The following is a 25659-nucleotide window of genomic DNA, read 5'->3' on the forward strand; positions in this document are numbered from 1 at the left end:
AGTAACAGCTTCCTCATTTCCCTAATGGAGGCCTATACTACTTGTTTTAAGCACCACTAGCATTACTGCTTCTCAGTACATCTCAAAAAACTAACGTCAGCTACAATGAAGCCATTAATTACATTTTATGATAATGTGTTGCTGTAAAACAGTGTATTTTTCAGGGGGAATATAAAATTCTTCCTTGAAAATAAGGTATGGACACTTTTTAATTTAACTTCTTTGTGCCTTCCAAGCAATTTTCCAGATTTCCCAGGTTACAAAGTTATCATAAGATTTTTTTTAAGTGTTAAATATATTTATTGATTTTAGAGAGAAAGAAAGAAAGAGTTGAGAGAGAGAAACACCGATGTGAGAGAGACACATCAGTTGGTTGCCTGTAGTATACGCCCTGACCGGGAATCGAACCCCCAACCTGGATATGTGCTCTGACAGGGCATCAGACCCCCAGCCTTTGGTGTATGGGATGATGATCCAACCAACTGAGCTACACTGGCCAGAACCTGTCATAAGATTTTAGAGAAGTAAAGCCTAATGAGTAAGTTGTTTTATCTTAAGTTAAATAGTAAATGTCTGCAAAACAACACCCAACAAAAGTGTCAGCCTTTGATGTGGAGGCCAGGCACATTACATAGGATGGAATGAGGAATAGGAACAAATTTTCTCAGGTTGTTCACATTAAATACAGGGAAGAATTTAAAGTAATTTTTAAATTTTTCTCCATTTTGGATGTTTTCCATTTCATCTTTCTGTCTCAACTTGCCGAAGTGAAATATGTAGTGGACGTACAACTAGGGTTGTCAGATAATAACAAGGCATCCAGCTAACCATGAATTTCAGATAAATGAATAAATTTTTAGCATAAATATGTTACGTATATTGTGGGGGTTATATACTAGAAAAACAACATTGCTTATCTGAAATTCAAATTTAACTGGGCATTCTGCATTTTTATTGGCTAACTCTGGCAACGCTGTCCTATCAAGTGGATTGTGTTCTAACCAAGTTTGTTATACAGCTGGATGGAAAAGGTAGGTAAGTGGTAGTGCACACTGGTGGCAAGACACAGAAAAAGGGTATGAATATGGTGCTACGTTTTAATTGGGTGCAAAGACTGAGGAAGTTCTAAATGCTAGCTGGTGTCCTGATAAATAGAACAGGACAGCATTCTACCTGTTTCTAGCCTGCCCTGATGTCATTTTCTCATACCCATGCATCGTGACTCCAGCTGATTCTCTCCTCCACCCTTCTCTGTGCTTTAGGTTTTTCGGTTCTGACTCACCCTGCCCCTCTGGACTGAATATCCCCTATTGCATGGGTCCTAAAGAATTCCAGTCCTGTGGCTGGAACCACTGTGCTGCCCACCGGCCCCAACCTCCCACCCATGATGGGGAGTTGAGGAGAAAAGCAGATCAGACTGGACTCTACTAGAAGCAGAATGTCCGGCAGTGTCTAATCATCACCCGTTAGTCTCTGACGATATTAGCCCTTATGTCCAGCTTAAATCAGGTTTCCTTTGCCCCACGCTGATGGCGAATGAATCAGGTGGGGGAAGAGTGGAGGTGAGGGTGGTGGTTTTTAGGACAAGCTTGGCTGCTCAATCATCTGCTTTACAGGAAGGTCATTCAGTGAATCCTCGATGCTCTTCCCCTTTCTGTTACTGTACTCTGTCTCTCCTTTTTCCTTTTCACACTCCTATTTCCATATAAAGTTTACTGTTTAGATTTAGATTTGGGGTTAGGTGGAGAGAGGCAGGTAAGAAGGCCCACTTCAGCCTTGAGCTTGAGTTGTGTTTGTCAGTCCACCTTTCATTAGAGCGCCTTGCATGTGGGTATTTAGTTACTTGTGGCACAGGGGTGGTGGGCATGGACTCTAGTTAGACATCTCTATCACTTGCCAGATGTGTGACCTTGAGCAGTTACTTAATCTCTCCGTTTCAGTTTCTTCATCTGTAAAAGGGAGATAGTAAGAGTAATAATTTTATAGGTTTCTATAAAGCTCAATGAGTCATGTGTGCATGTAAAGCTTTGAAGATGGTACCAGTTACATAGTGTGCTTTAAAAAGTTGATAACCCCTTGGCTGGTGTGGTTGAGTGTTGGCCTGTGAACCAAAGGGTTGCCAGTTCGATTCCCAGTCAGGGCACATGCTTGGGTTGTGGGCCAGGTCCCAGCTGGGGGCATGTGAGAGGCAAACATACATTGATGTTTCTCTCCTTCTCTTTCTCCTTCCCTTCCCCTCGCTCTAAAAATAAAACCTTTAAAAAATAAAATAAAAAGTTGAATAATAACAATAACAATAATCCACTCAGGTTCAATTTTCCTTGTCAATCCTCAGGGTACCTGGCAGAGCAGAATTCTGGCATCTATGGGTCCCCGGATATACCATTTCAACAACAGCAAATTATCTGCCATTTACACACACTTCTAATACCACACATGTAAAAATGTTTAATTTTTAGAACAATGCCACATTAGAAAGAAAAGAGAAAAACACATTAAAAATAATATCAAAGTTAGGTTCAAAAAAACATGATCTGCTACTCAACTTGAATCACATGTTGAGAAGTGTTAGAAATGAGGAAAATGCTTTTGGATCAGGTTGACATAGATCAGAAAGCAAAAGGGTAGTTCCAGAAATCTGCTGAGGCAGGAAACAGCTGAACTGTGTCTGCATCTTCTGTAACAACTATGTGGTCACCTTGAGAAAGAAGATATTTTAAGAAATGAAAGCACGTATTTTATACTGAGAACTCCTTTATTTTTAGTATGTCCTTTATTTTGAGGCTGAGTTATCCATTTGGCTTTAGAGTGGAGTTGATGGGGCCGATAAATGGGTTTAAGATTTACTAAAGTGCTCACTTCCCTGCGTTTCAAGGCCATAACCTGAGCATGGTTTCAGTATGACATGTGAAAATATAACAGTAAAGGAACTCAATCAATTAAGACATTCATCCAATTGCTCCCGATATTTAGCAACATCCTTAAAATTACTTTTAAAACATTTTTTAGTCTTTGCCAAAGATGGGGAATAGAGTTAAGTGCACAAATGGATTTGGACAACCTGCTGCAGAGAACTGTTTAAGCATGGCATAAACATGCCAAATCAATAACTTGTTTCTTTATCTGCATGTGCCATGAAAATCTGGCTATCATAGAGTGCCGGATCCATTAAAAACTGAATTTGCTATTTCCAGACAGCAGATAACTCAAAGCTCAACAGGGCCAGCAGGCAATAATCCAAATTCCCCTCTCCCTCTCTAGAAGAACAACTCAAAGCACTCTGTTGCTACATTATGTTATTCAAAGCACAGGAGATAATGAAGGCTTGACAATACTGTGGCTGCCTCAGAATTGAGTCAAATGGCCATTATTCTTCAAACACAAAGTGACTTTTATCTTAAATCACTAGACAAATCTGATTAATGGAGAAATGTAAATCAATACATCATTTCCAAAATAAAACCGTTCTTTTTCCTTAAGTTATGATATATGTATTTATGAAGCAATGTCACAGAGACTATTAGTCTCTTAGAAAAGAAAGAGCAGTGGTAGAAATCAAGACTTCTCCCACCCCAGACTTTTGAAATAGTTTTGCTACATGCTTCTATCCAAACAAAACTGAAGAAAATGTTCTGCTTTTTTTTTTTTACTATATATCACTACACACTAGTAGATATGAATTCCCAGCTATGTTTGTATTAACAACAGTTCTTAAGGTTGTTTTAGGAAACGTGGATTATGGAAATGCATATGAGTATTTTTGTATTTTTAATATTGCAATTAAAATGCATTGTACTGCCCTGGCTGACATGGCTCGGTGGCTTGAGCACTGGCCTGCGAGCTAAATAAAGGTCGCCATTTCGATTCCCGGTTACGGTATATGCCTATGTTACAGGCCAGGTCCCCAGTTGGGGGTGTGCAGAGAGGCAACCACACACTGATGTTTCCCACCCTTTCTTTCTCCCTTCCCCTCTCTCTAAAAAGTAAATAAACAAAATCTTAAAAAAAAAAAAAAGCATTGTACTGATACATTAACTTACTATTATTCCACTCAAGTTATGCCTAGAGTATTCTTAAAGATAAAAAAATAATAATTTTCAAAGAGTTCAATATCTGCACAGTATCTAATTATATAATGAATAATCGGTGGGAATGGTGATTCTATCCTCCTCATCTTCTATGCTCATACACAGTTTTTGTCCTTTACACACCTACTGATACATGCTCAGCCACTCTTTCACTATTCCTCTTTTATTAAACAACTCTCTGTAGTAATACTTCCTTTATCCAACCTTAAGAACCAGCTGTTCCTAAGAGAGTTTCAAGATAAATAAAATTTATTCTTAACATATCAATGTTTCTAAAAACAGGTTATACACATCTCTACTACTTTAAAACAAAACATCTGTTTCTTGATGCAATTTAGGCCCAATTATTTTACCCTGGAACTACTAAAATGTGTAGGGATATTTGGGTATCTGGGTCCAAATTAACTGGTCGTGGGCAGCTGCATTTTTTAGAGTTCCTCTGTTAATGACTTCTAGCTTTTATGGCCTTGGCCTTGCCTTTATTTAGTACACTGTCACTTCTTAATGAAGCTCTGACTTCTTAAAGCAATAACCACCCTCTTTTTAACTGCTGCGAAAGGTTGACTGTGGTTTGGGAAACCAGGCATCTTTGTTTGTTAGAACTACTTTCTTTTTTAGGTGGTCTGTTTGTGGATAGAAGACTGAAGAAGTAATGAGGCGGGAGAGAGAGAACTAAACAAAAACTTTGCCAGGCCGGGCCCAGGCTAGCTCACATGCAGACTCGGAGCTGTGTTTAGTCAGCTGACACGGCCGCACAGACGACCTCTGGGTGAGTCAGCACTGATGCTCGTTTTCTGTCTTACTCACACACTGACTTAACAAGAGTCTTCATACATGGCTGTATTTCTGGTACATGAACTTGTTTACAGTTCAGTGATATATGTCTATGCATGTAGAAAATTATTAAAATAATACTAGTCTCCAAAAGAAAAAGAAAAGCTTACTTCACCAATACAGGAGCTATATAATAATGTTACTTCTCTTGTGTGTCCATTGAATTATGTTTTCAAACATAGAAAACTATTAAAATAACAAGTCACTAAAAGAAAATGAGAAATCCACTTCACAAAATACAAAAACAATAATAGTGACAACCGTAAAAGACTCCCTTTAATGGTCTAGTATATATGAATTCACATAGATTAACTGTGCTTTGGAACTTATTCAACTTTGCAGATGTTAAGAAACCACTATAAACCTAAACAACATTTTGTAATCCTTTCTTTCCAAGCATTTTCACATTTATAATAGCTTTTTACATTAGCAGATTATAAACACCTGTGTTTGGCTATTAAACTAGATTTCTTCCTACACACATAACCCTGATCAAATCTAACAAGAAAGAGGAAAGGAAATAAGAGAGAGACATCTTTTACAGGCATAGCAATATTTTCTTCAGGCCAAAGACAGAAAGCACATGCCAATATGCATAGCTTTAATAAAAGTGTTCTAATTATACCCTATTCTACTTACCTGTGACTTATCCAAAGGAAAAACTCACCCTCAAGTTGGCTTTCTGTGACCTAGAAGGCATGTGGCCCTGAACCTTTCCTGGTAGTTAGTATGATGTGTTTTCAGAAATGACAAGCTATGCTTATTAAAATAACAGAATAAACATAATGTACAAAATACCATCAAATTATCTGCTAGTCTGAACTCCCTTTACTAATGGACAGATAAATGGAAATTAGCTTTGGTTAAAGCCTTCCTGCATAAGGCTATACAAACTCCCGAAAAAGTACTTTTTAAATAGACGTGGAACCAGAGATAACAGTCCAAAATGAAATCTTTCCAGTCTCTTGCAAAATTTATCTTAGAGTATAAAAAATAAATCAAGCATTTTCCTTAAGGCTCATTTTGAGTACACATTTTGTTCTAAGCTCTGTTTGCTTTTTGCTACAGCATTTAAGAAAAAACCAACTGACCATTTACAACCCAAACAAAGGCTTTAGAGCAGGACATTAAGAAATGCACCTGGCCTGACTCAAACAACACGTTTGTTTAACCTGTGACTGTCCTGTCTCTGGGGGTCAGGCAGGAGCAATCTTGGTTGGGGGGAAGGAAAGAAGAGCAAATACAACTGACTCACTGAGAACAAAACGGTTGTACTAACTATCCTTTGTAATCACAACTGTTTTAACAGCTTCTGGTAAGCAAGGCTATCATTTAAGTGACCCACTATAATTTGGGATGAAGCCCCAGGAAATTATGCCAACTTTAGGACAGGGGTTGCATTTCTGAGATTACTCAGCAAAATGAACCCACTGAAATGCTGCAGACAGTTCTTCTTTGGTATAAATTTACATTGAAGAAACATTAACAATAAAAGAAATTTAGCTAGAGAGGAAAAGAATACCATAATTCACTACTAGGAGCAGACCGCTTTTGCATCTTTTTTATTATGGAATATTTCAATCATATAGAAAATAGACACAGAATGGAATGATGAACCCCACAAACCCATCATTCAGTTTCAATAACCATCAACACATGGCCAATCTTCTTTTACTCCACCTTACATGCTCCCCTCCTTGAATTCTTTTTTAAAGCAAATCCCACACAGCCTATATTTTATTTTATATACGCTTTCATTTACAATGTATGTACATATTTAACCTAAAGGTCACTTCAGAAATTGAGCATGACATGCTTTAACCAACTATAACCACCACTTCTAAATGTTTTAAACTAAAACCTAGCTGCCTAGAAAACTAATTTGTTTAAATATAATTGGTTAATTAAAAAGACAAAGTAACTTGAATCACAATCCTCTATTATTTTATTTATGGAGGGAAAGGAACATTCTGAGATTGAGAAAGTAGTGCATGTTTCTCAATCCCTGTGATTTTAGTCTTTGTGGACACTGATCAACAAGAGACAAGGTTAAAAGTAACAGATTTGCCTGGAGAGAGCTTAGAAAAATGGGAGGAGGCTGCTAAGGGGCAGGAGAGCTGCCTAGAAGGAAAACTTTCCCTTTTCCTTCACTGCACATACAGAATGAAACAGAATGCCAGTAGGCCAAACCTTGGAAGCTTCAAAAATCACTCATCAAGTAGTCTAGCTACTTATAATAATTTATTACCAATCTTAAAGCAAAGATCAAAAGGAACCCCATCTAGCATTTATATTCAATTCTTCATTGCCTAACAACTAATTTGTAGAGGAATGAAGTCTTCACAAGGGAAGCCAAAATAATCTGAGGTGACTTTGATACAATGCCACAAAGGATATGAAGAGGAAGCCGGTAGAAGCTGCAAATGGCTAAGTTCCATTAAGAGTTCTAATAAAAGAATAGTGGAATTTCCCTTAACTGTGAATTTAAAAAAATGTTAGAAGTGGGCAAATTTCAGAGAAGTCAGGCAAAACATTTGTCACAGCCTTTTGCTGTTGTCGTTAAATGTTAACTTTAGACACTGTTGCATTTGTTTCATTACATGGCTTCATCTAAAAAATGCAACTTTCCCATTAGAAATCCAGCCAATCTCATTTCTTCTGCTTTTGTATACTGCTCAACAGTCTGCACCTTCCGTCTGCATTGTCAGACACTACAGGCTCTCTCAAGCTCTTTCAAACAAATTGCTGTGTTCTGCAGAGTGATTGATTTAGCTTCAAAAAAGTAACTAGATATATAATTTTTAGTCATGTATATAGCCACGGTGACATAGAGGAGCATAAACACATCTTTAAAAAAAAATTTGGTGCTTAAGTCAATTGGTCACTACAGAAACACTAGAAGCTATTCAATTTCTTTCAACTTCTATGAACAACTGGCAAATTATTTTCCTCCTAAATTCAGACATCTCCATGTTCTCAACTGAGGAAAGTAGTTTTCACACTACTTATTTTGGCTAGTTAAAAAATCCCCACCACATGTCTCCTTGTAAATTCATAGATAAAGATTTAAGTTTATATTAGCAATTCAACTGTGCACATTTTTTGTTTGCTTCTGCAGTCACCTCAAATCAACAGATTTACTGGGATCTTACATGCTAAGGAAGTTCTGTACAACTCTCAGAAATCTTGCAATGTACTTTCCTAAGAAGATGTGATATGGAGCATTTTCTTTAAAAAGTTTTTTTTTTTTTTTTAAGAATCCTTATCTTTTACAAACGTATGTTGACATACTCATAAGTGGAAAGATGTCAGGAAGACTCCAAATACAGGGAATGGAGAGCATGGGGTATAAATGAATAAGGACTGGCCATGGGGACACAGAGCTGCGGGACAGGTTCATAGGGCCCCACCACACTATTTGGTTTTGAATGTAGCAAAACTATTGGCAGTGGATATTTCAGACATAACACTACGTGCTGTTTTTTGTTAGGGTTTTTATTTAGAAAAATAATTTTCTACCAGGAGCAATGGAGAACCAAGAGCTGGGAGTTAATATTTCAACTATCTGTACCAATACAAAAGCCAAGTCCATCGCTGCATTGTTTGGCAAGAAAAAAACCAACCAGACCAAAAAAAACACCCCAAAACCTGTCTTTTCAGTCTTTGAAATTTCAGTGACAATATGTAACTAGATTTTAATGTGTATAAAATATAACTATTTTAGTTCAAACTACAAATTTTCTGGTTTCTTTTAAAGACATAGAGTTGAAAACTAAAGTAGAAATAGAAATGAGACTGGTAAGTGTACTACAAAATCACTCTATACCAGGAAAAATTATGCTACATTCAAAAAGACTTTTCTGTTACCCAACACACTAATCACATGCATCTCTTACCTTGTGATCATATGGACTGTAAGAATGAAATATCCGAGAAAGATCTTTTGTTCTTTGCTTTTTCTGTGGAAGAAAACACAAACATTTGAGATAGGTGGCAAAACATACATGTGCATATATATCTACATGTCTGTCTATCTATCTATCCATATTTATTTCTCTGTTTCTCTATCTGCATTAAGATAACATTTATTTAGAGATTCATCTTTGTGCAAGGTGAGGAGCTACAGTTGAATATGGGACATGTGGATGCAATTAGAAACTAAAGCCACTTGATGGTTATGTGGGTCATTGTCACAGACCAGCCAGGCAAACTCTTCCCAGAAGGTTTCATAATTAAAACATTAATGATCAAAAATTCTATTTATAAACACATAACTTAGAGACTAAAATGAAAAAAAAAAAACCACACTGTGAAAACAAACAAAAAAAATCTCTTTGAATTTCATTGTAATACCAACTGCTGTTACTCTGAATTGGGCATTTGCACGTGTCCATTTAAACAATATATGTTCTTCAGGCCTCCTTGTCACAGCTTGCATGTGTCTGCTGGGGTCACTTTTGTTCTGCCACTGCTATATAGTCCAGGTGCCTTGCATGGTGTTTCACACACCATAAGCACTCAAAACATATTTGCTAAATTAATGAATAAATGCAATGCCCAAGTCAGAAAGACATAAAATATAACTACAAGTATCTGTGATGTTGACACCTAAACCTCATACGTAGTTACGAAAAGCAAAGCTTTTTTTCACTTCTAATGATATGTTGTCCTCGAGTTGAACTCAGGCACTACTCAAGTCCCCTCTTCCCCTCCTGCTCCCCCAGTGTTAGAATGAGGAAATGTGGGGTTCCCTTATTATAGCTGACCATAAGAAGCAGCTTGTTTTCTCAAACACCGCAATCTGTATACTTACCATAACCACCATGAACAATTTTATATATGGTTCTAGACCTTCTTCTATGCATATATCTTCACATGCAACTGATTACTATCACTTTCAGAGAAAGGAGATCATTCTGTGTACATTGTTCTGAAGTTTACTTTTTCCACTTCACAATTTATCCTTGCCATACTTAAAGGCTTGTATATCCAGCTCTGCAATCCTTTATACAGAGTTCTCACATCCAAAAACTTCTGAAATCTGAACCTTTTTTTGGCAATTCTTGTCAATTTTTAAAAAATAATGATTATCTTTGCAAAAATATCTGCCAGACTGAGAGTGAAAGTTTTTTAAAAACTAAATTATGGAAGTCCAGCTGCAGGACCAAAGAGCAGGCATGTTTACTGCCTTGACAGCCACTGCCATACTGCTCTCTTCTCACAAACACTGTGCCAATCTGCCTTCTCACCAGGAGTGAATGAGAGAAGAAATTGCAGCTTATGTTGGGAAATCTTAATCTCTCTTTTCTACTTAAATTTGAAACATTTCTAAATTTACAGAACAGATAAAAGATTTTTAAAAGAGATAGTGATCATCTTTCCAGGTGCCAATTATAGAATTTATTTTTTGTACATCATAGGGTTAGACACTACCACATAAATTAAAATTCTGTCAGAAGAGTGGCCCGTTTGTCCTTAATTCTGCCTGTGTTGCTTCTGGTTCTACTTTGTTCATTTTAATCCAATTACCAGGTAAATGAGCTTCTTTGACCTTCACTTGAGAGTGAATCCTTGCCTGGTTCCCATGTTTCCTAGGGAAGCACTTCCTTCCTTTAAGTTCCAGTGTCCGCATTAGCATGTCTATCATACCTCCCCGATGCCAGGGATCTACGCAGATCCCTCTGGGTTCTTCATGATCTTCTGTAGCCACTTGGCTCAGTATTTAAATATGCTATAAATTAAGACCTTGTATCAGAGTCATTTGTATACAATAATGGTTTTCCCATAGACCAGCTTCCCTATTTCAGAACTGTATTTGGAGCCACAATCCCAGTTGGCAGACTTTCCAATCACTAGGCCTTGTTTCCACATTCTGACACCCACAAAGGTATCCTCCCTGCCACTCAGTCAGAATTCCCACCTCCTCTGGCCTACCTCTCAAGTGTGCTTCTGACCATCAAACTCTAAAGTAATGAAACATTCCTTTCCTCCAGAGAGTAGAGATGTATCTAAGTGATTGGAAACAGTCCCTTGGCTCTATGAGCCTTGGCATCTGTTCTGAACAGGTCACTTGCCACCAAAGTTTTCATTAGGTTATAACTTCCTCTTTTCTTCCCATCCATCCACTTAGTTGGTTTAACAGTTCTTGACTTGAACTTCAATCAGAAGAAAAATGAAAGATACTAACAATTCCTTTGGTAGGAGATTAACATAAAATATGGGGGAAATTTTTTTTCAGAAAGGAAATTATGCTAAAGAAGATAAACTAAGGAACAAAGCAGTATTAAACTAAGGAGCTGTGCCCAGGTCTGTTCAGTCCCAGAAACGGTTGAGCTACAGCTTGAGTTGGCAATGGATATGAAATCTTCAGAGGTTGTTTTGTGCCCTTTCTTGTGGGTGTTGATTTTATGTCTATTTTGATAGCTAAAGGTGTCCTTTATTATAAGCTACTCAAATTATTTTGGGAAGCAAGTTGGGTATAAATAATGAATAAAAACACTATTTGGATTAGCCCCCAAAGAAGCCAGTGAGAAAAGAATATATTTTTTTTCTGACAACAAATTTATTAAATACAAATACAGTGAAGTCTTGGCTATGAATATTGAAGGTCATAGGTATTAGTCCAGCTAACTGAAAATTATTGCTGTTTTATATAGACTAGTGGATATCTTCTGGGATCCAGAACAGGGGTTGACAAATGATAGGCATGGAACAACGCAGCTTACCACCTGCTTTTGTAAATGAAGTTTTATTGATACATAGCCACACTCATTCAGTTATGCATTATCTATGAGTGCTTTCATGCTACAACAACAGAGCTGAGTAGTTACAAGAGAGATTGTATGGCTCATAAATCCTAAAGTATTTACTAGCTAGCCCTTTACAGAAAAAGTTAGTTATCCCTGATCTTGACTCTGTATCTTTGACCATGTCTACATCTAACAGTAGTCTGTTGACCCCAAACCAAATGAACAACTAACTATCCAGCAAAATTCCTTGCTCCTTGGAATTGCTTAATGAAGGCAGTTCAAGAACCAATACTAACTATATCTAGACACATTAGGATGAACATACCAGGCCAATTAACAATTAGCCGCCTTGTTTTCAGGATTTTATCTTCTGAGCATTCTATTTTCAGACAGAAAATACTATAAGTTGCTGTCTAAAACACTCTGAAATAGATATGGTACTACTTTCAGAGCCTTCTATATTCACATCAAAACTGCTGATGACAGATACTCTGAAAAGAGACCCTTTACTAAGTTCTAGCACTAAAGCCAAGTGGAGGGTTTCATGTACAAATAACTAGAGTGCGACCATTATTGCTAGTGAGCCAGTTTCTCATATGAAGACTATGTTAAGTGTACTATGCTACTAACCATTCTTGTTGAGCTTTGCTATCAGCAGTTTTAACTGAAACTAAAAGCTGAGTTCCAAATGGAATAATTAGGTATTTTCCTATTGCATCACAGTGTGTGTGTCTAAATTACCTCCCACTTTTTAGCCTGTTAAAACAAACATCTCAGTCATGCAGCCACCTGTTAATTCTCCAAGTGTTTAAAAAGTAAACATGTTAAACAAGTTGCGTGATGAACTTGTAACAAGGATGGCCAAAGTATAGTGAGTACGGCAAACATCTCTCCCAGAGGTGTATGAGGTGCCCACCTTCAAGTCACCTTAACCATTCGTCCCAAGGATCAGGCCACAAAGTTGAGAGCTTATTAAAAAGTAACTATATGTCAAGGCCTGAAGTTACATAGGTTGCAGTTTGGTTTAAAAGATGAGGCAGGATGCAAATTTGGTAAACTTCCAGATTTCTAACAAGCTAAAACATCTGCAGAACTCCAGCCCACCTAGCCCTCCTGTCCCATCTAAGAAACTAAGAAACACTTGTTAAGTTCACAATTCAGAGGCATAGGCTCACTAAGGGATTGAGGTCTAATAAAGGAATATAGAAGGCTAATTTTCCCCTCGCACCTCACCACCACATTACTAAAGGCCAATTTACGAGTATAGCAGTTTTCTTTAACCAGTACATCACGTCCACCTATCCAAAAACATTTTTACAAAGTATGCCAAAAGGCAAAAAACACAATTTGAAGAGACAGAGCAAGTATCAGAACCAGACATGGTAGAGATGCTAGGATTATGAGACTGGGAATTTAAAATAATGACGATCAATATGCTAATGGATAAAATAGACAACATGGAAAGAACAGATATGCAATGTAAGCACGGAGGTGAAAATCCCAAGAAACAACAACAACAGCAAAGCTAGAGCTCAAAAAACACTAAAGGAAACGAGGAATGCCTTTATGGGCTTATTAGTAAACGACACAGCTGAGGAAAAACTCTCTTTGTGCTAAAGGACATTTCAATAGGCTCCTTGAAAACCAAAAGGCAATGAGAAAAAAGACTGAAAACAACAGAATATCCAAGGACTGTGGGACAACTACAAAAGCTGTAACATAACGGGAATACCAGAAGGAAAATAAGGAGAGAAAGGAATGGGAGAAAAAATTGAAACAATAATGACTGAATGTATTATCCAAATTAATGTCAGAAACCAAACCACAGATCCAGGGAGCCTAGAGGACACCACGCCGGAAAAATGCCCAGAAAACGTTGGCATATTATTTTCAAATTATAGTAAATCAAAGAGAAAATCCTGAAAAAAGCCAAGGGGAAAAATACCTTAGCTATAGAGAAACAAAGATAAGAATTATATCCAGCTTTTCCTCAGAAACTATGCAAACAAAAAGAGAATGGAATATTTAGGAATTGAGAGAGAGAGAGAAAAAAAAAAAAAAACAAACAAGCTAGAATTCTGTACCCTTCAAAAGTGAGGGAGAAATACCTTCTCAAAGAAAAACTGAGGGAATTTATTGTCAGTAGACCTCCCTTGCAAGATATGTTAAAAGAAATTCTTTAGAGAATGAAAATAATATAGGTCTGGAATTCAGACCTACGTAAAGAAAAGAGCAAGGAAGAAGGATTAAGTATAGGGAAAATAAAAACTTTTCTTGTTCTTAATTGACCTAAGAGATAAGAGTTTGTTCAAAACACAACAGCAACAATGTATTCAATTATGTATGCTTATTTATACATGAAACGAATAGCAGCAATGATACAAGGGATGAGAGGAAGGAATCAGGATGATTTTATTATAAGGTGCACTGTTTGTGAAGTAGTATTGTTTTATGTGAAAGTGGGTTTTTTTTTTTTTAACTTGGATTAGCTGTAAATGTATATCGCAAACTCTAGGGCAAGTCTGTTTGTTTTTCTAAAGTATAATTGATAGGCTAAGAAAGGAAAGTTTCAACACACTTATTTTTTCCTGCTCTCTTTCTGAAAGAGAGACTAAGAAGTGGTTAACCAATCAAAAGGCAAAAAGCAGCAGGAAAGTAAGAGTGAAAAGATAAGGAACCAAGACAACTCACTAACTGGACGGTTCTGAATAGCTGGCCTTTGCTTCATGCAGGTGCAGCTGAGACACTGATGGTGTGGTGGGGACCAGGAGAGTTAGGCTCTAAACAAACTCCAAAATGCCAGGCAGTAAAGGCTAGAGATCAAGGGCTGGCCAGTTGCTACATGCCAGGGACAGGCATGCAGAAGGGAAGTCAGAGAACCACACCCTCGGCAAAAGGGCCGAAATAGCCAAGAGGTGAGAGAGAAAAACGAATGACCAAGAGCCCAAAGGGTCCTCGGTGAGGAACTAATCAGGAGCTGAATCACTGTGAGGACAGGACTTAGCAAGAAGCAAAAAGAGTTGCTGAAGTCGGGGATAAGAAGTGAAGCAACCAGAAAACATTAAGAGGTAAGTGGCGTAACTACTCAGGATGCGTTCTGATGATCAGGTAGGTCTGAGTTTCTTCGAGGGTTCTTCCATTATATAATACTTCCCGAAGTGGCAGGTTCCAGTCTTTAGGGTGTAGGCAATGCTGACCCTATCAAACCCAGTCTAGAACGGGACACCATTTGGTTGAAGTGCGAAAATATTATAGCTTACTGGGGAGTTTAGTTTCTCATAAAAGCTGAAATAAAAGAACTGAGTCTGGAGATACATTATGACACTTAAATAAACTTTAATAAAGTAGCTCAGGTACAGGTACACAGAGATAAAAAGAAAAGTAGGTACCTCTGTTGAACCAAAGAAATGTCTAAATGATTAGAGCCCATGATGCAAAATATGTGACAGTTTCTTCAAAATGATCAAATTTCAGAAAGAACTTCCTAATGGTGTTAGAAGCAGAACGTGGAAGCTAGGCTAGAGGTTAAAGAGGGTGTGAGAGCATGCTGTCATGGTTGAGAAAAGATAACAACATACCAAATTAAGCTAGGGGCAAGGGGGAAAGGGGAGATGGACTTGAGAAGGAGCTAGGAGGCGGGATGAACAGCACTTGGTGACTGGGCAGGAAGGAGCACAGAGAGGGAAGAGCAGACAAAGATGCCAATATTTCTGGCTGAGAAAGCCAAGGACAGTGAAGTGCCCTGTGCTGATGGAAAGAATCTAAAAAAAAAAAAAAAAAAAAAAAATCAGATTTGGGATTGAGGGGTAGGCAGGGGCATCTGGCTCTAAGACATTTAGAGAGGTAATAAGAAATTGGATAAAGGGTATGGTGCTAGAAGAGAAATATGGATCATAGATTTGGGAGTCATGAACCCATTGATATAATTTAAAGCAGGAGAGGGGATGTGATCACACAGAGAATATATAGAATAAAGGAGCTAAGAAAGAGAAGAACACTGAAGTTAAAATCCAAGCAAATTATAGTTCTTTGACCTGTGGTCCTGTATCTGCTCTGGATTTCTTAAGGAAAATGAGGAAGCTGGATTAGGCCAGTAGTTCTCAGATCTGGTTGCAGGTTAGAATCATTAGGGTGTCTTTAAAATATACCAGTGCTCCAGTCCTAGTGCCCACTAGTACTGATTTAATTGGCATGATGGGATTTAGGCAAGTTGACTATTTAAAAGCTCTTGGGTTTTCCAATGTGCGGCTAAAATTGAGAACTACTAGCAAAGATGATTCCAAAGTTTTTTTCCAACTGATAACATTTATTCTTCTAGGTGGATTCCCTACTATTTTTCAGCTCTTGTCATTCTGAATTCTATCAAGTATTTTCATTCTTAATCTCCACATTATGTTTGAAGCTTTGCCTTATTTCCTAACCTCTTCCTTTACATAAAAATGGACTCTGTGCAGGAATTCTGCTGGGGCATATTGAGGCTTTGGCTGAAGAGAAGAGGCTGCTGTTATATATTTCGTTCTGGACTTGGTGAGTGCTTCTGAAAAATAAATGGAAAGCTAATTTAATAAGCCTGAACCTTTATTTTGTTATCAATGTATAAATCATCAGAGGCTTAATTAAAAGCACTTGACATTATCAGCACTCAATCACAATCTCACTTTCATATTGTACGTATTTGGATTGTGTCCCTAAGGTGATAATCATTCAAGATCACTGAGAAGAAAAAACAGGTCCTTGGAATTTAAACAAACATCAAAATTTAGAAATCAATTTATAAAAATCAATGATGTGAAATATGTTTGGTGATCAAATAACCAAAAATACTTGGGAAAACAGACAACCTCTCCAAGATCTCATCTGCTTTTGCTTTATAAGGCAGATAGTACATACACTTTCATGCTCTATGAGAAAGAACTGGGGATGGTTGAGAAAATGACAAGTCTGCTATGACTCGACTTATTTTTTCACCTCTTTCTTTCTAGTAAGATCTGCAAGATAAGTGAGATGACTATAAATGCTGCTGACTCTGTAGTGTTGAGCTTCCTTCTCTCCCTCCAGTTCTAGCAAATTCAGGGAGAGTTACCAGGTTCTTCAGTTTCTCAAATCTTGTGAGGGATGGGGGTGGGGGTGGGGGGCTGTGTAAGCATTTCTTAGAAGACATTAAAACAGCAGAATTCTAAGAGTGCAAGTTAGAAAATAGATAATAGAATTTGTTCACCCAAATGTAATAGTATTCAAATAAAACAACGTGGCAAACATGGAAATGCACCACTGACTGTGAAACACAGTCAATATCAGTGGGGAAACACCTCTTTACAGCCTTGTGGTTTCTAAAATAACCTTAGTGGACTTGAAGGTGTAACAACCAGCCTCCCATTTTCACAGTGGGGGTGGTGGAGGAGCATGGCACCATTTACCCTGGCAGGTCCTTAACTAGGCAACAGATGCTGGAAGAAAATGCAAGTAGGAAATTCTGCATTAATTCAGTGGTAGCTGATGAGTAAAATATAAGTAGCCACATCTTCCTATATTAAACTCACCTTATTTTCTAGAGAACATTTGTTTGCAAGGAAAGGTCACTCTGGCAACACAGGCAAGGCTGGCACAGAAGAAAGGAAGGAGACTTAACTATGCAGCAACAAATGTTGCTAAAAATGAGTAGCCATTATAAGCAGTTAGAAAGAAACGGCCTTTCACTACAAAACAAATCCCTGCAAAGTGAAAAGTCCAAGTGCCTGGGTTCTGGGTACCACATGCAGCACATCGCTTCATCCCAGGTTCCCTGTGTGACAACTTCTTGGAGCTCAACAGTAGCACACAAGAACGGGAGTTGTTATAAATATCAACTCAATATCACTTACTTTCACCCTGTCCTCATAACAGACCACAAAAGAGAGTTAGCACTACTTCTTATCTGGTTTATTGTAGTCATATTTTTTTCCCCCTGAACTACCTGGGTTCAATTTTCACTCTCTAAATCAAGAGCCAGCAAAAATGATCTATGGGCCACAAACAGCTGGCCACCTATTTTTTTTGTATAGTCTGCGACTGGCTTTTGCATTTTAAAATGGCACAGGAAAAAAGAACCAGATTTACCGGTTTCATGTGAAAATTCCATGAAATTCAAATTTCTGTAAAGTTTATTGGAACACAGCCATGCTCACTCCTTCATGTATTGTCTGCGGCTGGTTTGTGCTACATGGCAGAGCTGAATGGTAACAACAGGAACCGTATGGCTTGTAAAGCCAAAAATATTGACTATCTGGGCCTTTACAGCAAGTTTTCCAAGTCCTGCTCAAAATCACTGGAGTGCACCTCTGGCTGCACACTGGAATCACCGGGGGATTTTAATAACACAGTGTCTGGGTTCCACTACCATAGGTTCTGATTTAGCGGATCTGGGCTGCCGTCTGGGATTTGAAATTTTTACAATCTTTGCAGGTGATTCTTAAGTGAAGCCTGGATGTAGAGCGCTATTGCTTATTAACTCACCTCTGTACTGAGGCCAGAGTAGGTTTCCTAGTGCATGATCATCGAATGTCACTCTCCTCTTCAAAACCCTTCAAGGGCTGCCTAACGCTCAGAGAACCAAGTTTCAGGTACTGCATCAGGGCTTGGCCACACTTCCCTACTAACACTAAAGGCAATGTCTTGCTCCTGACAGATCCTATGCTTCCTTGAGTCCAAGTCTTACTAATGCCTGGAACGCCTTCCCTACCATCTTCATGTGTAAATTCATCCTGAAAAGCCTGGTTCAGAGATTGCCTCTCATGCCGGATCCCCCAAACAGGAAGAACCTTTTTAACTATGTGTTTACACAGATCTCTACCACTTTCACCTTGTGCCAACACCTCTTGGAGGGCAGAAACCACATCTTGGTCAACTGGGTGGTGCCTCTTCCCTCTACAACACTTTATGACAGTGCCTTGCAAATGGGAGCTTTTCAAGAAATACTGCCAACCCTTTTATCCCACAGCATTTTGGTTTTACCTTCATTGAACTGTCTAGTCCCTCAAACAATTCACCCAGGTCACTGTTCTCTCCAGGCTTCAATTTGTGACACAACACTTCAACTTTAGCGATCTCTGTTTGCCTATTCCTTGTTCTTCATTCTCCCTACAGGCTCCTGCTCCCCATCCGGTGTTAACCCAGTTACTTGCCTGGAGCAATTCAGACACCATCTGTGCACTGAGGCCATCTCGGCAGTCCTTGGTCCAGTCCTCTTTGATCAGTCAGCTGGTGCGCTAACGAATGCCTCAGAAAAGCTTTCCAACCAGTCTTTCTGTCTCTGTTCTCCCCCTCTATACCTAAAATCATTCTCTGAGCTCTGAAACTGAATTAGGTATTAACTGAATGGCACATTCATTCATTTGACACATTTACTGCATGCCCATTGTACTAAGGGACTGTACTGAGCCCTGATGAAATGGAAAGCAGGCCACTGGACTTCAACAGAGCTAACAGTCTGCTGGAGAGAACGAACAATTGCTACACTGGGTGGGGCAAAAGTAGATTTACAGTTCTGAGTATGCAAAACACAGTTTATTCTTATATTATTATTTAAATATTGTACTATTTTTCTGTAAAAATAACTGTAAACATTCTTTGCTCTACCGTGTACTTAACCAGCAACCAGCACACAGTAAGGATTTAAATGATGTACTGAATTAATTCTTAAAAATCTGGGTAATAACCTTTGGTATTAGTACTGATCACCAAGTGGCTTTGCCAAGGAATGATTCTTACACAGATAACTAAATCAAATACAAACTTATGTTAACAGTATTTTTATAACTATAAATGGTGTTTCAAGATGATAATTATAAAACTTCCAAAATTTGAAATTTGTTCCCCATGGGATTCTGCTTTTGAATCAATTTATATTTTATGCATGATTTTTAAAAACACATCTTCTCTCCATAAAGTTTGCTCCTTTCTCTGACAAGCTGTATACAGGATAGGGGAATGGTATCTTCCAGAATCTTCTGCTGCAAGAATATTAGGAAAGGAGAAAATCATCAGCTATATAACATGGATTACCCATACCTTACGAATAAATAAGAAAACAACCAATAACAGTTCAGAATGTAGGCAGATTTGTGATTTGCTGTCCACATATTAGATAGTAGATTTTGTAACATTCTAAACACCTGATAGCACAAGAATAAACATTATGTCCTCACCAAGGTCTTCCTCCCTTTATCACTTCTTTGAAGCTAAGCAGTTTGACAAAGCAAAAAAAAAAAAAGAAAGGTTTTAATCTAATTCTTGTTACATTTTCTTTCCCACAATCTTAGTACATCTAGACCAATATATAGACATAAATATTACCTATTCATGAAGAGGTTTCACTTTATTTCTAAAAATTAAAACACCCTTTTAACATATAATAAGATAGTCATTCTCTCAGTGATATTTTAAAAGGATTAGCAGTGACTGTGTTAAAACTCTTTAAGTCTATCCCATCATCACAACCAATAAACAGTGTGGGGTAACAAATTTTCTTCTGTTTAGATACTCCAGTTTTTATTTTTGTCTTCAAAGTCTTATTATGCTAGAAATTGTTCGAAATTAGGGAGAGGCTGGAAACAAGTGGTTTTATTTACCTTTTTCCTATTTGCTTAAGAATCACGTCTGATAATTACTTTAGTAAGACACACTATACAATTAAAAATCAAAAGTAGGAAGTCATATTAGAGGTGTAACTATGAGAGTAATATTTTGCAAGTGGATAAAATAAATGCAGTGTGGGTTTTTCTAATTAGTACCCTGGAATTACGTATATGTATTTCTGTATTGTTATTAAATATATAAAGAGATGGTAACATGCCTTTACTGAATCTAACATTCAGGGAGGATGAAGTGGGGAGTGCATTGTGAAATACAGGGCTGTGCAATCTGGATCTGCAGGAACTCTGTTAATGCTCCGAGCCTCATACCAGCTTCCAGAGGCTAATCCACATAGCCCTTAAGGGGTAAAATGATGAACAAAGAATGGAGAAAAATAAATTTTCCTGACCCACAGATAAGCTACTATATAGTTCTAAAAACTGATCAAAACCAATGCATCTCCTTCATGGCCCTGAATAACCCCTGGTATCACCCCATTTGGAGAGAAGCTTGAAAATTGCTCTGTGCCAGTTATTGCTGTGTCTCTAGATAAGCCCACAACTCGTTTTTATCATGATTCCTCGACCGGGACCTGGAAGGTCAGACATGACAATGTAGGCTTGATAACTCTCCTCCTTTCTACATCTAATTTAGCACCTACTGTAAAAAAATCATTTCTATCAGCAATGCAACCATCACTAATATCTCTCTCTGTTCCATCACACCAATATCAAGAGTCTAAAATTCATTTCAGGGGTGGCTGGGATTTCTGACCTATCTTCTCCTCAAGTACTATGTCAAAAATAGACTTATTTTTGTTCCATATATTAAACATACACATTTTCTTTTTTATCTTTGGCTTTTATGATAAAGGAGTCTTTATTTGATAACCAGAGACAATTTAATACACAGTTCAATCTTCTCCACTCACTCGTCCTCAGGTCGCTTCAGAAATAAGTCGCTTCTTTTTTATGTTGTACAGCAAGTCAGTGAATGAAAACTTCTGAGGTTGGCTCTAAGCCCAGCAATCTTTCCAGTCACTGGCAGGCAGGGTACAGAAATGTATGCGTGGGGGGTGTGGGTGGAGGGGGTGGTTGAGGGCCTAGGAAATTAGAAAAAGGGCAGGCAGGAGGAACATGAAGTAGCTGAGGTTTCCCCTGTGCCCATGCCCACACCTCAAACAACTCCACTTACATAGAATTCATGTCACAAAAGAGCTGTCAGAGAAACTAACCCATGTTCACACAAGAGAGGAAAAAAAAGCCCCAAGAGTATAGGTTTGACCACCTTACGTGATGAGAAAGCAGGGAGAACTGATGCTCCACTAAGCCCACCACCACCGATCTCCTTGGGGGCTTAAGTATTGCCGTGCCACCAGCCAAGCTCTCCATTCTTATGGAGGCCTTTGCCCACCACCTGAAGCATTTCCTCAGGGATTAGAGCAAGCCTGTCTGTCAGCCGTGGGACCGCCCTCACAGGCCCATCAATCTCTCAGCCCCTGCCTCTTTCCTTTCCTTCTCCCTTTAGCAGTGAAGAGCTAAACAAAAATCAAAAGTACGAAGTCAGATTAGAGGTGTAATATGAGAGTAATATCTTGCAAGTGTATTAAAAAAATGGCCCTGCCATCCACTTATTGTGTGCATTGTGTTCTTTCTGCTTTTATTTCTTTTTTTAAATTTATTTGTTTGTTTATTTCATTTTTAGAGAGAGGGAAAAAGAGAAAGAGAGGGAGAGAAACATCACTGTGTGGTTGCCTCTCACTCACGCCCCCAACTGGGGACCTGACGTGCAACCTAGTCATGTGCCCTGACTGGGAATCGAACTAGCGACACTTGGTTCGCAGGCCAATGCTCAATCCACTGAGCCACAGCAGCCAGGGCATATTCTTTCTGCTTTTAATTGGGAGAGGATCCTAAGGTATTTCAAAAAAGACTATAGGTTTAACATACGTGCAAAATGACAAGTGTCTTAGAGGAAGCTGAATAAACTACCTGGCTATGATCATTTTGACAGAATTATGCTTGTCCTGACCAATGTGACTGGCAAAGTGATAGGTCACCAGTTCAATTCCAGGTCAGGGCATATGCCTGGGTTGCAGGTTGGATCTCCAGTTGAGGTGTGTAGGAAAGGCAACCAATCGATGTTTTTCTCCCTTTCTTTCTCCCTCCCTTTTCCTCTCTCTAAAATAAATTTTAAAAATCTTAAAAAAAAAAAAAAAAAGAAATTATTACTTAAAGTAACTTGAATCAATGTCAAGGTCCAAACATTTTTTGATATTTATATAGAGCTTTATATTTTCAAAGTGCTCATAACTATAGTTTAATGATAAGCACTCATCCATTCACTCAAAGATTTACTGCATGTCTGCACTATATATTTCATTAGCAATTCCAGTTGACCCTTGAACAACATGGGACTCAACTGCACAGATTAACTTAAGGAATTTATTTTTCAAAAAATACTGTAAATTTATTTTTCTCCCTTATGATTTTCTTAATAACATTTTCTTTTCTCTAGCTTACTTTATTGTAAGAATACATTATATAATACATATAGCATAAAAAATGTGTTAATTGATTGTTTATATTATTCAGGTCAACAGTAAGCTATTAGTAGTTAAATTTGGGGGAATCAAATAATATACACAATTTATTTTTTATTTATTTTTCTATTATAGTTGACATTCAATATTATATTAGTTTCAGGTGTACAGCAGAGTGGTCAGACACTTACATAACTTACAAAGTGATCCCCCGATAAGTCCAGCACCCCCCTGGCGCCCTGCACAGTCATTACTACACTATGTCCCAGTGCTGCACATACCCTCCATGCTCACTTTATAACTGAAAAACGTGGAACGCTTCATGAATCTGTGCATCATCCTTGAGCAGGGGCCATGCTAATCTTCTCTGTACCATTTCAACTTTAGTATATTGCTGCCACAGGGAGCACTAGACATGTATTTTCGACTGCAGTGGGGGCCAAGACCCCTAACCCCTGCCTCGTTCAGAGGTCCACTGCAACCTCCTTCCTTCACCCAGTAACTGGATCTGCTGCTTTCCTTTACCACCAAGAACAAATGACCACAAACTCCTTTCTTTTTAAAAAAATTTCAGAGCAATGTTGGAAGTTCTTTATCAATCTATTAATTGTAGAGAAATACCATATATTCTTTTCACTGCCAGCCTCTTCCTAGGTCACTATACTCAAGTGCACCTAAACAAGAGTCCAGGGTGGAGAGTTTGCCTTGGTGTAGTCTCCTTTGGGTTATGCTGTTTGGTTCTGGCAACTCGGTTAATCATAAACCCCCTAAGGCATTTGCTTATCCTTTCAGTTGTTTTCCAAAATCAGTTATACATGCATATAGTCTAAGAGTCAACCAGCTCAACAGTTTCCCTGCTTCCTTAGAAGGAACTACCTTCAACTCATGTAGTTTATTCTTTTGGTATTTATACCAGCACATTGCTAAATAACATGACTTCATTACTTTCCTTAATATTTTAGTATTAGACACTATCCACTAATTTCCCACCATGGATGATGAACTTTCTTTCATTGCTTGCCGTGCCTGCCCCATGTACGTGGGTATCTCCCACCTTCACTTCCCAATATAATTATAGCATAGCCATACTATTCAGAATTCATATATGAAATAATTATATGTCCTGTCCTATATAGGATTTCTAAAAGTCATTTTCTTCATTTGCTTAATATGCACTTATCGCTAATTTAATCTCAAATTCTTTTCCATGTATTTAAACCACTGCTCAGGAAATTTCATTTACACTAAGTATTTCTTCTTTTCATTGTCTTGAAGACGTTTCTTCTATAGCTGTCTAGCTTGCTCTGATTTAGTCTGGCTGCTCTTGAGCACTGACGCATAGTGAGCACTCTTACTTACCATCATCCTAGACCTGAAAGTACTGTTTTTAAGACATGGGAATTTTATTTTATTTTTTTTCCTAATAATCACAAAATAGAAGTTTATTTTTTAAATTTATTTTTATTTAAGTTTTAAAATTGTTCATTTCCTAGCCCTTAAAGATTAAAAGATTATTAAGCATAAGTGATTTTAATAATCAAACAATTGATAAAAACAAAAAAACAGGCCCAAAGTGGAGTTGCTTAAGCTAAACTCCACATCAGCAAACCAAGATTTAACTTAATTCCACTTTTGGCTCTCCCAGAAATGGAACCTGAAAGCAGTCAATCAGGAATCACCTGCCCAGTACTAGTTAGGCAGGTAATCAGTCTGATAGGCCCCTGACCTCCCTAATGGAAAATAACCTTGCAATAACCACCGACTTTTTTTGCCCAGTACAACTTCCTTGCTCCTGCTCCCTTCTGCTTATACAAGTCTTCCACCTTTTACAATTCCTCAGAGCTCCTTTCTAGATACTGTATTGGGTGCTGCCTACTTGATGAATCACTGAGTAAAGCCAGTAAGATCCTTAAAATTTACTCAGTTGAATTTTGTTTATTAACACAGATTGTTATTAAACAGCTATTTTCTTTGTTTTCTTTAACTGTTTCTCAACCTTTTGTGGATAAGAATCCCTTTAAGAATCTGATGAAAACCAATGAGTCCCTCCCCCAGGAAAAAATCTGTATAGACTTTAAACTGTTCCACACGACCTCAGTTGGTTTCCAGCGCCTTGGAAGCCTATGGACAGGCTAGCCCATGTTAAGAAACTCCTGGGTAGTTAATTCCCTTGAGACTCTTCTCAAGGTCTGGGAATTTTGGAACATTCATCTTAGGACTAACTGATATTATAAAGAATGCTGATTATTTTTTGCTTTTATTATTTTAAAATCAAGAAAACTAAATGCTACAATTTTATTTCCCAGCAGCACATCATCAGGATGCATAGTGCATGATGCTGTATCCAGAAGTGACAATGTGAAAGGAACCATTTAACATTCTTTAACATACTAACTTTCAAGGAATCCGGTCAAGATGGTGATGTAGGCAGACATGGCTCACTTATTCCCACAACCACATCAAAATTACAACTAAAATATAAAACCACTATCACTCAAAATCATCAGAAATCAAGCTGAATGGATGGAAGTCTGACAACTACAGAATTAAAGAAACCACATCCATTGCATTCGGTAGGAGGGGTGCAGATACGGAACAGGTTGGTCTCTCTCACCCATGTGTGGTGGACAAAAATTCGGGAGGGATAGCTCAGGAGTGAGGAGTCCCAGCCCCACACTAGGCCACCCAGCCCAGGGTGACAGTGCCAGGAAAATAAGTCCCCACAACTTCTGGCTGCAAAAACCAGCAAGGATTGAATTGGTGAAAGAAACAGCTGGAGCCCCTACCAGGTCCTCTTAAAGAACCTACACATGGACTCACCTACTCAGACTCCCTC

The 25659-nt window shown here is 38.1% G+C and overlaps 1 protein-coding gene and 1 non-coding gene across 5 annotated transcripts in view; both read right to left on the reverse strand.

The window, feature by feature from the left end:
* CDKAL1 (CDKAL1 threonylcarbamoyladenosine tRNA methylthiotransferase) overlaps positions 1–25659 on the reverse strand; it is a 638543-nt gene that overhangs the window by 121244 nt on the left and 491640 nt on the right. For all 4 annotated transcript variants that reach the window (XM_090271743.1, XM_090271744.1, XM_090271742.1 and 1 more), the window contains one exon: positions 8819–8881. In XM_090271743.1, the coding sequence (XP_090127869.1) occupies positions 8819–8881 (63 nt within the window). The remainder of the gene's footprint in view (positions 1–8818; positions 8882–25659) is intronic.
* On the reverse strand, positions 23128–23232 carry LOC150015342 (U6 spliceosomal RNA). The gene has a single exon (XR_016510160.1). It is a non-coding gene; the product is annotated as a U6 spliceosomal RNA (small nuclear RNA).

The sequence above is a fragment of the Furipterus horrens genome, unplaced genomic scaffold (genome assembly GCF_987537825.1).
Source record: "Furipterus horrens unplaced genomic scaffold, mFurHor1.1.pri manual_scaffold_3, whole genome shotgun sequence".
NCBI lineage: Eukaryota > Metazoa > Chordata > Mammalia > Chiroptera > Furipteridae > Furipterus > Furipterus horrens.